The sequence below is a fragment of the Lasioglossum baleicum genome, chromosome 9 (genome assembly GCF_051020765.1).
Source record: "Lasioglossum baleicum chromosome 9, iyLasBale1, whole genome shotgun sequence".
NCBI classification, from domain to species: domain Eukaryota; kingdom Metazoa; phylum Arthropoda; class Insecta; order Hymenoptera; family Halictidae; genus Lasioglossum; species Lasioglossum baleicum.
The window spans coordinates 11,178,047-11,190,261 of record NC_134937.1 but is presented as its reverse complement, the minus strand read 5'-3'; the positions used below and the strand labels follow the sequence as shown (position 1 = coordinate 11,190,261).

General features: G+C 42.3%; 1 protein-coding gene across 1 annotated transcript; it reads right to left on the bottom strand.

The window, feature by feature from the left end:
- Positions 1-633: 633 nt before the first annotated feature.
- On the bottom strand, positions 634-11,184 carry LOC143212363 (uncharacterized). Its single transcript, XM_076431082.1, has 4 exons — positions 10,945-11,184; positions 9,883-10,861; positions 9,372-9,453; positions 634-8,174 (listed from the first exon to the last, which is right to left on the bottom strand). The coding sequence occupies exons 3-4, from the start codon at positions 9,444-9,446 to the stop codon at positions 3,339-3,341; spliced, it is 4,911 nt and encodes a 1,636-aa protein (XP_076287197.1). The 5' UTR covers positions 9,447-9,453; positions 9,883-10,861; positions 10,945-11,184; the 3' UTR covers positions 634-3,338.
- Positions 11,185-12,215: the final 1,031 nt, after the last annotated feature.

The window sequence follows — 12,215 nt, the reverse complement described above, 5'->3', positions numbered from 1 at the left end:
GGTCCCGCCTATGTGACGTCACTCATTGATCAGCCAATAGAAGTCCACCGCACTAGTCCCACAGCCCTCGGTCACCACGCTCCCACTCGTTTATTGTCCCCAGCCTTTAAATATCCTAATTGTTTTTGCACCGAGCTCACAATAATTTAATGCACTGCGTTCTACAGGCAGGATCAAACGTTTTATTCTGGAAATTAAATTAGTTACGAATTCCGTGTCGCGATAAAGAGTACAATTTGGGTTCATCACCGTGTGCAGAGAGGTGGGGGCGGGACAAAAAGGGACGAAAGAACGTAATCCAACAAATGTAACGCGTTGTTATTTTCTCGGTGGTATTTTAACATAAAACGCAGCTTCAATCTTCTAATTAGCCTGGCTCGCACAAAGCTTTCCGAATCAAAGTGACCCCACACAATGGCACCCCGGGTACACACGGTTGTTTCGAGTCTCGTGTACATAGACGGACATAATTTCTCCGTCGTGTCATATATTTTAATTAACGCGGCAGTCGCGCGCAACTCGTTGCAAATAAACGAAGAACCGGCGGGTTAAACGCGGAATAAGAACACGCGGGGAAAAAAGTAATTTATTCAAGAATGAAGCCAACCGTCGAGAAGATTGAGAAGATCCTCTGTCTTCTCGGTTAAATCGCCGGGAGCAGTTCGCTAAATTTTTGGCAAAGAAATTGTTCGAATTAATAACCAAAATCTAATTTGACCGGGCCGGACATTCGCGTTCGAGCGGCCCCGATGGTAATGATGAAGACGCGGGCGTCGCTCGTCGGTTGGTTAATTAATGCGACGCTGCCGGCCACGCGGCAGCTGTATTTTATAACCGCTCTAATTATTCTTTATAACAGGCGGTCCGCGCACTTCCCCCCTCTACTCCTCTCCCGTTCTCCTTTCGTACAAATTTTATCGCGACAAATTTCGCCCGCGCCATCGACAGTTATGCATTGTGTCCCCTCCCCCTGCCCCCTCTTGATTAACGAAGTGCGACGCTCTTCCCGTTGGCAAGGAAATTGAAATATCAATTCATTGAACATTTAGCGCGACAAATTAATTGCTCGGAACCGCTTGCTATTCCGACGCAGTTCAATTCCGTTCAATATCATTTATCGATAGTTAGCCGAGTAAATAAATCCGGGGCGCGGGCGAGCATCAAATTGCGCATTATAAACATCATTGGTTCGATCAATTTGTCCAACGGCCGTCCATTGCCTAATCTTCGCTATTCCGCTCTCGACAATAAGGCTTAAATACGAGCGCGAAATTCCTGATAAATATTTACTAAGGATTACGCTCTTGATAAACAGTCATAGTACCGGATGTTCTTGATCGGAAGCATTGCACGCAAAGGAGATTTTCAGTGAAGGTCGAAATAAAAATTTGTGTACAAGTGAATTTATTTGCCAATTTTTTTACAGGTATTCCATTGGTAATTGATTTTTCAAATTAATCGCCTTTAATTTAACCTTCCATCGAAATACACACAATTGTTCCCTCACAAAATTGAAGTTTTATAAAAATCGCTCATTTTGATATTTTAGAATGTTCAAGCGCCACCTAACCTGATTCGACGGTCAAAGATTGAACTAAAGCTTTGTAGATGACGCCAGCTTAGGCAGCGTTGCCAGATGTGAAGAATGTGAAGTTGCCGCCTGGGGAGTAGAAACAGTGTCGGCAGATGAGAGGAATCACGGTGAGATGATGAGTGTACCTCCTCTCCAGTGTGTCCAGACAGGGGTAATCGAAAAAAAAGGAATCGGGGGAATACAAGTAACCCCCTCTCTGATGACCAGAGTAATATGTGACACGTTGCGCGTGCGTGATAGGGACTGAACGGTGGAATAGGATAGTGGAAGGGGATAAGGTGGAGAGCTTGGAGGGGGAAATGAAGTTGAAACCAACTTCATTCTGGCCACACTGCTCCTCTCTGATGACCAGACCAGTCCACGGCACGGGCACCGTGGTATATTCGAACAAAGCCCAAATACAACTAAAATGCCAAACCTACAATCCCTAAAATTGACGATACTTACCCTGAAACGTCATATCTGCCTCGCCTCGCTTCGCTTCAGGAACAACAGTGGATCATATTTAATGCAATGAAATCATGTGGCAAAGCGACAACACGCTTTATTAGAATGCATTGGAACGTTGGAACAAAAAGGCATTTGAGAAATGTATGAATATCAGAAATTCCATAATTCAAATGCTCGTACACGATTGCTTAAAGGATACGTGATATTCGATGCAAAATAAATGGTAATTTATTTACGGCGGTTTACAACCCAGATATACGAAATAATTCTAAGACGAAGAGTCCCAGCGAGGGCGATTCGAATCTAGAATTTGTAAATCACCACGCATTTCTTACAATATTGTAGATAACTTAGTACTTGTCACGATACTTTCATCCATTGAGTCACTGATAGGTTGAATTTGATTTCATATCATACTAACATATCACAAACTATCAATACGAAAACTGAAACAACTTGATTGATAGCAATACGTAAAAAATTACCAATGGTGTTTCGAATATATTTTATATCGAGTATATAAAATACTTTCGCGAGTACAACTATCGAGTCCTACCTAGATCATAGTTCTCCCACGCAGTTGTTGAAGAGATTCGAAAATTGAACGCTCGACAACATTTAAAATTTTTTCTGATGCAAATAGTTTGCTTAAAATGGGAGCTGAGCGAAAAAACATTTTGAAATAGGTACTGCGTGCCAAAAGAGGTTGGGAAACGATGATCTAGAAGATACAGCGGAAGATTTATACATATTTTAAATACCAAATAGAACAATACGGAAGTTATATTAAAATGGTAGACAGGTACACTATCTTACACGACATCGCCCTTAGTATATCAACGATCCGCAACTTCTTATTTTCTTAAACTGATGTAGGAAAAAAAAATGTTTCTCACAGTATTTCAATAAAATGTTGTAGAAGATATAGAAGCGCCGTTCCCGATTCAATCGAAAAAGAATAGACAAATTCAATCCGCACTTTACTGGCTAAAACGCGACACTAGAGTATCGATTACCATATACAAACTGCAACCAATTGTCTCCACGATACGCAAATATCGTAAACGTATTAATACTACATCCGACGTAACAATGCATCGTGTATTTATGTATAAATGTAATATATAATTATTCGTTTCGATAGAAAGATGATGCTGGTGAACCTGAAAGAGGTTTGCTTAGGGCATCCTGGTTTGTGTTCATACCTAATTGTCACCTGTCAAGAACTATTCACGCAGACCAGGCAGATCATCACTTGCTTTCGAAGAGAAACAACAGCTTCGTGCAACCAAATTTACACCAATTTGGCAAAGTCTTTGATCCTGAGAAAGGTATCATCAACACTTAAATCCACTGATTCCGTATTCGCAACAGTCTTGTCATAGTTCATGATCGGGGCGCGGTAACTCGAGCACAGAACATGGACCTCCGAGTCGCTCTGGTCCTCAATCAGCTTGACAGCGTCCGGCTTCTTCTCCCAAACAATTTGCACGGCATCTGTGTTGTTCTCCGCAGAGCCGGCAGCGCCTTCCATGATGGCAGGACAAATCTTCACGTGCGCGTCCTTGATGTGTATCTTGAGATCGTCTTCCGTGGTGAAGGTGACCCCGCAGATCAAGCAGCTGATGACGCCTTCAGTCAAAGACTGCGACTTGTCGCATATAGTCCCCTGGATTATCTTCCCATCATGTTCCAGTTTCAAATGTGACGTAAATTCTTCCAGCGTTTGGATCTTGAAGTCGCAGAGGGGGCAAACGTAGTACGTAGTCATCCTCTTTAAATTTTCAAGTGTCTCTTGCTTAGCTGCCGCTACAGTCATATCCGCCTGCTGATCAGTTGATGATGAGGATCTTCCCTGAGGATCGCTTAATCCGTACACGTGATTGGCAGTAGCCATAGGTTCAATTTTTGATAGTGTGGGCGTCGCTCGAGGTTCACCGGCGTAAATCAGCTGATCAGTTGATGATGAGGGCCTTCCCTCACTACCGTTTAATCTGCTGACAGGACTGGCTGTAGCAATAGGTTTACCAGTGACATACGGTGTGGTGTCTGATCGAAGCAATGATACACCGGAATCTGCACATAATTTTCCAGCAGCAGCTTTAGCATTCTGGCGAGCCACTATGGAATTAGGTACGTCGCCTTTCCACTTACACTTCCCATGAAGATGAACGATATGCTGATATCTGGCCACCGGATTACCAAATCTATCGTCGCATTCGGAACACGCGTACCTCAGGCGTTCAATGCCTGCAGCGTGCCTCTTCAAATGTTCCTTCAGTAGCTTCACGAATTGAAACCTCCTGCCGCAGTGCTCGCAGGCATGTTGTCCTTCGTTCGCGAAGCGTGCTAGGTGCCTTTTCAAAGCATTCTCGGAATCGTACGACACCAAACAGTCAGGACACATTGTCGACTTCGTCTTAGACGGACTGTTTGAGGCCATCTCGACGTTTAGGTCGACTGCCTGCGAGGTCTGCGCGTCCTTTGCTACCAACTGATCGGTCGCTGCGCTTTTGTGGAAGTGCATCAAGTGCATCTGAACGTTGACTGGATTTGCGAATCCCTCACGACATATGGGGCAGTGATGCTTAGACAGTATGAAGTTCAAGTTCGAGTGCTTTAGCTTGTGGACTTCTAGGCGATACAGCTCTGAGAACCTCCGGCTACAGAGGTGGCAACTGTACAGACCGACGTTCGAATATTCTGAGATATGATGGTTCAATTTCTCCAAGGTTACGAACTTCATGCTGCAATCCGCGCAGACGAATGAGTCCCCAACGTTTCCAGGTGGTTTTGCACTCTGATTCACGATTGGCTGATTATCGCTGCTCATCTGGGGATTAGAGATCTTTTGGTGGAAGTGTATTTCGTGGCATTTCAACGCTGTACACGTGGAAAGCACCTCCTCGCAATAGCGACACTTGTAACAGTCGGTGAAATTGCCAACGGTGTGCGACAAACTCTCGTGCTTGCTGAGGATGCTGTCCGTAGGACATTTTCTGGCACAGTAGCTGCATAGGTAGTCACCATTATTGGAGTACTCCAACTGGTGCTGCCGTAGGTCCTCCTCGACCATGAAGTTCATGCAGCAAACCTGACAGTTGTATTTCATCGTCGGTCCATTCGTCAATCCTCCGATCCCAACCGTGATGGCGTAGGTGTGATCTTGCAGGGACTGTGTGCTGGTTTCGGGCGCTGCCGAATGAACATGAAATTTATGCGCGTGGTGCTGAGACTTCTGGGTGAAACCCTCGTTGCAGATGTTGCACGTGTACGTATACTGTTTCGTCATGTCCTCCGTGTAGTGCACCAACTTATTGTGATGGTTCAGCATGTACATTCCATCGAAGGTTTGGTTGCAGAACGTGCAGGTAAACATCTGTCCCTTGTAGTAGTACATGTTGTGCTCGATGAACCGTTCGCTGGACTCGAATATAAGATTGCAAACGCTACACACCGTGTTCACCTCCCAGGCGGAAGTAGTATCCAACCACGGTTTGGGAATGATGGGCGTTTGACCACTGTGGAAGTGTCCCGTGTGGGTCTGAAGATTGATCTTCTTTTGGAAGCCCTGTGTGCAGAACGTACAAAAGTACTTGTACTTCTTTAGAGTATCGAGCATGTGGGTTGCTGTGACGTGGTTCTTCAATAATTTCGGTGTGGTGAAGGCGGTATTGCAACAGTCGCAGACGTACTTAGCGGCTTGAGTGAAAGTTCGTTCGTGCAAGCATAAATTCTGGAAAGTCAGGAACTGCGCGCTGCAAGTGGTGCAAGAAAACTTCTCTTTGCTCGTGATGGTATTGTCGATGTTGTACCCCTTCGCGACTGCGACGCCATTCAGCAATCTTTTCGGCTGTGCTACTGACGGTGATTTGTTTCCGCGAGGATGATTTTTGACAGGGGATAACTTGATGCGATGCTGCTCGGTCACTGTACCGCTTGCAACAGCCAACGGTGACTTAAGCGTTTTTTTCGGTGGGGACGTTTTCACGAGACAGTGCGCTTTCTGTGATTTCTGCAATTGCGCCTTCATCTTATGACACACCTGTTGATGTTCGCTCAAGCAAGCCCCCAACCAAAATTGCTTACCGCACGCCCCACACGAGTTCGTCTTAGAGTTCATATTACACTTGACCGCCTCTTTGTTGAACAGCTTATCGTTCTTCGATTGCATCACCTTGATGCAGTGCAAACCCATGTGTCGCTTCAACAACACAGGCGACACGAATTTCTCGAAGCACACGCAGCATTCCATGCGTTTCATAACGCAATGCTGGTGCAAATAGTGTCTCAGCAATCTGGCTCGGGATTTGTACCAAGCGCTGCACACGCTCGATATGTAGAACATATGAGAAACTTTTAAATGCTCGTATAACTTCTCCTTCAAGGAGAAATATTTCCAGCAGACTTTACACCGGAATATCCTACGCAATTTAGCATTGACATTAGGCTGAGATGCATTGGGCTTCTCTGGATTGTTCTCTCGATTTGATGATTGAAACGTATTGTTAACTTCTATTTTTACCAGGTTGTTCAGTCTGACCAATGGAACGTGGGTTCTCTTTAACTTAACCTTCTTTCTCCAAACCTCCTCAATATCATCAGCATCTACGTTTACCGGAGTCGACGGGACATAATCGACAATTTCTGTTTTGACAACCATGTCGCATCTAACTAGATTAACTTTGCAGTCTTTACATTTGAATTTGGCCCTCAGTAGCTCCTCCTTCGACCGAGCCTTCGATGTCTCATTAGGCAAGGGAAGGAACTGCCCTTTAGAATTACGGTCTCTATGAATACGAGGCCGTGTATTCACGTCACTCGGCGGTCGACCAAGACTATTTCTTGTCACGCGTCTAAGGTTGTAGGATCCATTCTGTGGCTTAGGATTGATATATTCATTTTCTGGTTCGATTTTAAGCTTTGTGTGCAATAAGGCCACCATCTCATCAGAACCCATGTGTATCTGGACAAATGGTTTTTTCTCCTTGCCAGTTTTGCTACTTAACCTAGAACTTTCAACAACTGTCGGCGCTTTCTCATTACGGGAATTGGAAACGAATTCTGCTACTGTTCCGTTTTGTCTAACCCTTTTCGGAGTTCCTGCCGAGAAATTTAATTTCTCTGTTATTCTTCCATTTTGCTTAGGTGTGGCTTTTTTCGGTGTCTCCTTTACATTCTCCGTTATTCTTCCTGATTGGTTAGCACTTACTTTTTTCGGGGTTTCTCTTGTAGGATCAACCTTTTTCGGAGAAACGTGTTCTTTTCTCGTGAATCCTGAAAGGAACTCTGTCATAGTTGTTTGTCTCATTCTTTTGGTAGGACTATCGGCTGGACTCTTTTCTTTATTCTGTACAAAAGGATGTTCTATATGACCGTTAGTGCGCTCTGTAAATGGCGGTTCACTGATTTTATCGGTCTCCTTGGTCGTATCCGTTTCATTGTTTTCATCAGTTTCACTGGCATCACTTATAATATTCTGTAACAATTCAGTATGAATGTGGAACACGTGACCCTGTAAATATGTTTTGGACGAGAACTTCCGATTACAGAAACAGCAGATTTTTTCGGTTTGCCACTTCGTATATTCTGGTACCTTGCATTTATCTAGCAATTTATGAGCCTTTAACTCGTCAATCGATCGACATACCACTTGGCATTTATCACAGGTACGATCGACTATCACACGGTAATATTCTGTGTGTCTCTTAAGTGATCTCTTTGTTCGAAATTTTAAATAACATACGTCGCATTCTTGGTCCTCAATTTCCGATTCTTCGCTTACTGGTTCCGGAGGTTTACGTTCAAGACTACTACGGCAGGCCCTTTTATGTTGTTGCCACACTTGCTCAGATACCGTCTCCGGCTTTTTCAAACTCTTAAATGTTAAACGTTTACGCTTCTTCGTATTGACCTCGTCCGTACCCGATTTGCCTATACCGGCACGGTTCGTAGATGCTACAAGCTCATTCTCTTTGTTATTTACAACGTCTACCAATTGTGTCCTTTGAACAGTCGTTTCAGCCGATGTGGTACTCTTAACATTAACATTTGCAAATGGCAAAATAGTGTCCTGACTTTTGTCATCTGTGTCACGTGGCTCTTGTTTCACCCGTACCCCAGTAAGAAGCTGAAAACAAATATACAAACCTATTTGAACATCCTAACGCAACATCTTTGACAAACTCTACTATGCGACGGTCGAGTCGCGTTAGATGCCTCCAGTCAGACTAAAAGCACAGTCACCAGTACGATCCATTCTACATTCATCCTCTCTCTCATGACTGAATTTACATCGAATTTATCTCGAATAATTTCGCGTTGCTATTTCATCTATTTCATCTTCGTTGTCATTGAGGCTGGCAGTTATACAACTGGTGTGGTTTGGGCCATGTCTGGGTTAGCTACCACGCTATGGTTCTGTCTCATTGCTGCACCATTCAAAGTTGAATGAAATAATATAAATAAAAATAAGTGTGCGTAAATCTGAAGGTATAACACAACTGAAGGTAGAACTGTATAAAAATTGCATTTCGCTAATAGTAGCAACAGTGCACGAATAGAGGATCATTGTCGGCCATTTGTTGGGGAGTCCACACCCCGGACGCGAGACCGTTAGCAATATGGCGGCCAGAGACTTCACTGCGGTCTACACATGGCGGGTTTACCTACAGTCGGTAAGTCGACAGTCGGTAAGTCGATAGTCGATAAATGGGAGAACTACTGTATGTATAACAAATTAGGTGAACACGCTACGTCCGGGCCCGATCGACGATTATTATCAGGTTCATGGGAAAGAACGTTCCGATCCTTCCGGAATCATCGAATTTAATGGTTCCATAGACAAAGCATTGGCTTTGCTGGGTGTTTTATAGACAACGAAATATCAAGCAACTTATGGATGATATGACCTATTATTTTATTGATTCAGCTAGTAACATATGTTGTCAAGAAAGAGAATATAACAATGAAAACGTACACTACTAACAACACATTTAATGAGTGATTAGACATTGATGTTGATACTGATTTCACATGTTCGTACGATATAAAATATTAAAAGAATATACCAATGGACACTGATGATTGAAAGTTGTTTGTTATAATATGATTTGATATTCATTTTCTGAAGTAGTTGGGACAGCGTAGTAAGGTTCATATGATTCAAGTATTCTACCACATATTTTATGTGAAAATAGTTATAAGAAACACGTAACAGCTACGGAACAACACAAATGAAATAACATAAATATTGATGGAGACTATAGTAAACAATACGGAGGCGAAATGAAAATACTAATTGTTGTGAAACATAAAGGGTACTTACGTGATGCTTCTCGTAGAAGGACACATTCGCCAGGACAGAATCGACAGGACGTTCATATACATAAACTCGAGCCATTTTCCCTCTGAGAAATCATATTGATATATAAAAGAAAATTGCTGGCAAGCGAAACAGAGTAGTTTAACATACTATACTATACGTTAACTATATCATCTTTTACTATATCATTTAAAATGCTTTATTGAATTATAGTCAAGAAAATATAGTGCTTACTACTTTCAAGTCACAGTGCGTACAATATAAGACTGTCACAAAAACTCAGTGTATGCTACTTTCAAATAAACACTGGTTTAATTACTGAATACGACTATCTTTATATATATGCGTCTGTGTCATTATGCAAAGTAACAATCCGGAATGAATTATTGAATTATTAATAATTTGGTGAAAACAAACTGAATGTAAACATATATTAGGTTAGAATACAATAAGTAGGCGCAAAGTCATTGTTTACATATCTATGTAATTAAAAAAATGTTATTCGTATACGTACAATTTAAAGCGGGATGATACGCAACACAATCACTTCGGCATATCGGAAGTCAAAATGGCGAGCTTGCGTACTCGAAACACTTTATATGTGTCAATGGTCAGCGATGTTCAAGCAGGTTGTCACAACCCGCTCCAGGACCTTGAGGAGTCGGTGCCATAACCTGCACGCGGGAAATTTAAACATTGTTTTCGAATTCGAAAATTGAACAGTGCATTTTTTGACCATTAATGTGCACAAAACAAATAAGTATTGACTAAAATATGACCGTAACATTAAATAAAAATCATGAATTATTTCTATCTACACACCTTGTGAATTGTATCATTTTCTTTTTCTATATTATTTTTTTTTGTGGTAAATTATATTAATGTTTCTAAACCAGCATATGATTGCTCTGTATAATAAAATACTGAAAGATTCAAATTTTATCAATTTTCAGAATGTACCCTTTTCCTATTTGTAAAAATAATTGTACGACTATTAACTATCTTAATCTACTGTGTTGAATATAGTTGATTTAATAAATGTATTGTATTTTTTTAACAAATGTAAGCAGCGTTTGTGGTATATTCGCACAGTTGCTCGAGTAACAAGCGACAACACTGTACGCAACGGCAACGTGGCATGATGTGGTCGAAGTTTAGTGGTTGCTACGCCAATCTTATGTTAATCAATGGACGAAAACCAATACTTGCTTTGTCGAACCTGTATCTGTATCTGACACATTCTCAATAGATTCCAAAGATGTATTCTATATTATTATTGTGAACATAGAAGAATAAATAAATGAAGAATATGGAAGCATTTATCGCATAGAAAATGGCGGCGCGCAACCTGGTAAAGTAGGTAAATTACCAACAGCTCACTACTGTTACCGACTCAGTACAAGTCTCTGACGCAGACGCGTAGTCTTCCTATGTTTCTGACGATCACTTGCGTAACCTGTTAGCCACGCAAGCTGACGTGGCATCACAACTTTCTGCTGACAATTGAAAACAATTGAAAAACTGTTATGTCAAATGTAAATCAGTTCATATCATCTAATAAAACAGAAATTTATACCAATTTGTTGTTCATGAAGAAATATCATCCCTAATCCGCCCCAAAACGATCAGCAGTGATCAGCAGTGAGAGCCTCACTGTAATTCGCACCTTCACAGAAATCCAATGACTAAGTTAAAGCATCATTCAAACATTCCCGTGAATTATGTATTTCGGACCGAGAAGCCAGAGGATGGGAATGATGAAGAGAGTCAGAGAGAAGGATTCAGCCAACGACTACTAGAATCAATTCCGTTCCATACCAGTTTTGCACTGAGCACCGAATGCGTACAGCATTTAGGCTACTGCATTCAGAATTCGCTTTGTGTTCTGTGTTTAGCGATAATGCTGTGGTTTAACGACATCTAGCAACGAACACTATGACTCTGGTTTGGAATCCGACGAGGATCGAATGATTATTTAGCCTCTGTTTCGTACAAAGATCCGCAGTGTATTTATGATGCTCCCGCGCTGCGTAACTAATGTTCAGCTAGCTAAGTTAGCACCTGATAGCTCTAACACTCTAGTCGGAACCATAGTAGCTCTTTCGCTCTCCTCCCCAAACAAAATTTGTTTAGATACTTCAATATCCTGGTATAATGTTCCTATAATTTCAAAAAGATTTGTCCCATGCATTCCTCAAAATAAATTCCCAAAGATTCGTCCAGGAGCCACACTGGGCAGCTCATACCCGAAAAATGGGATTTCTGTCGAAGAAAAGTGGGAAGGACGAAATAACGCAAAGGAGGATGGTGGCATTAACGAGAGCCTCTTTAATTACTAGAATCCAGGATCGATCGAACGAAGGAATAATTGGCTAGCCGAAGGATAAGAACGCGAAACGAACGTCAGCCAAGGATTAACGAAGATAGGGGATGAACGTCGGCCACGTTCTCGAGGCGCATCCACTCCCCCGTTGAACGACGTGAAAACTTCCGCGCGGGCTGTCCAAGTTTTCTAAGTAATTAAAACCACTTAACACGATTTCGCCTAACTTTCTGATATTACAGCGACCAATCGGTTTCAAATTGTTCCCCGACGAACGGGGGCGTCGCAACCATCGCTTCGGTCCACTTTTCACAACCACATTTCAATATTTCTGTTTTATCCGGATTTCCGCATGGTGTCTCATTGAATCATACACGCAACACGTTCTTCTCCGAAGGCACCCCATAACCCACTTACGGTTTCGATCGATGTTCGCGTTGTACATTCAAATTTCGGTGGCACTCTAGCCTCTAGAGACCACTCGGCCAGTCGATCCTTACTTGCCAGAAATTGTGTTATCTCCA

Excerpts from the sequence above, each read along its gene's own strand:
- LOC143212363 (XM_076431082.1), bottom strand. The coding sequence starts at position 9,446 with ATGGCTCGAGTTTATGTATATGAACGTCCTGTCGATTCTGTCCTGGCG. Across the intron at positions 8,175-9,371 it reads CCTTCTACGAGAAGCATCAC|CTTCTTACTGGGGTACGGGT; the intron begins GTAAGTACCCTT and ends ATTTGTTTTCAG.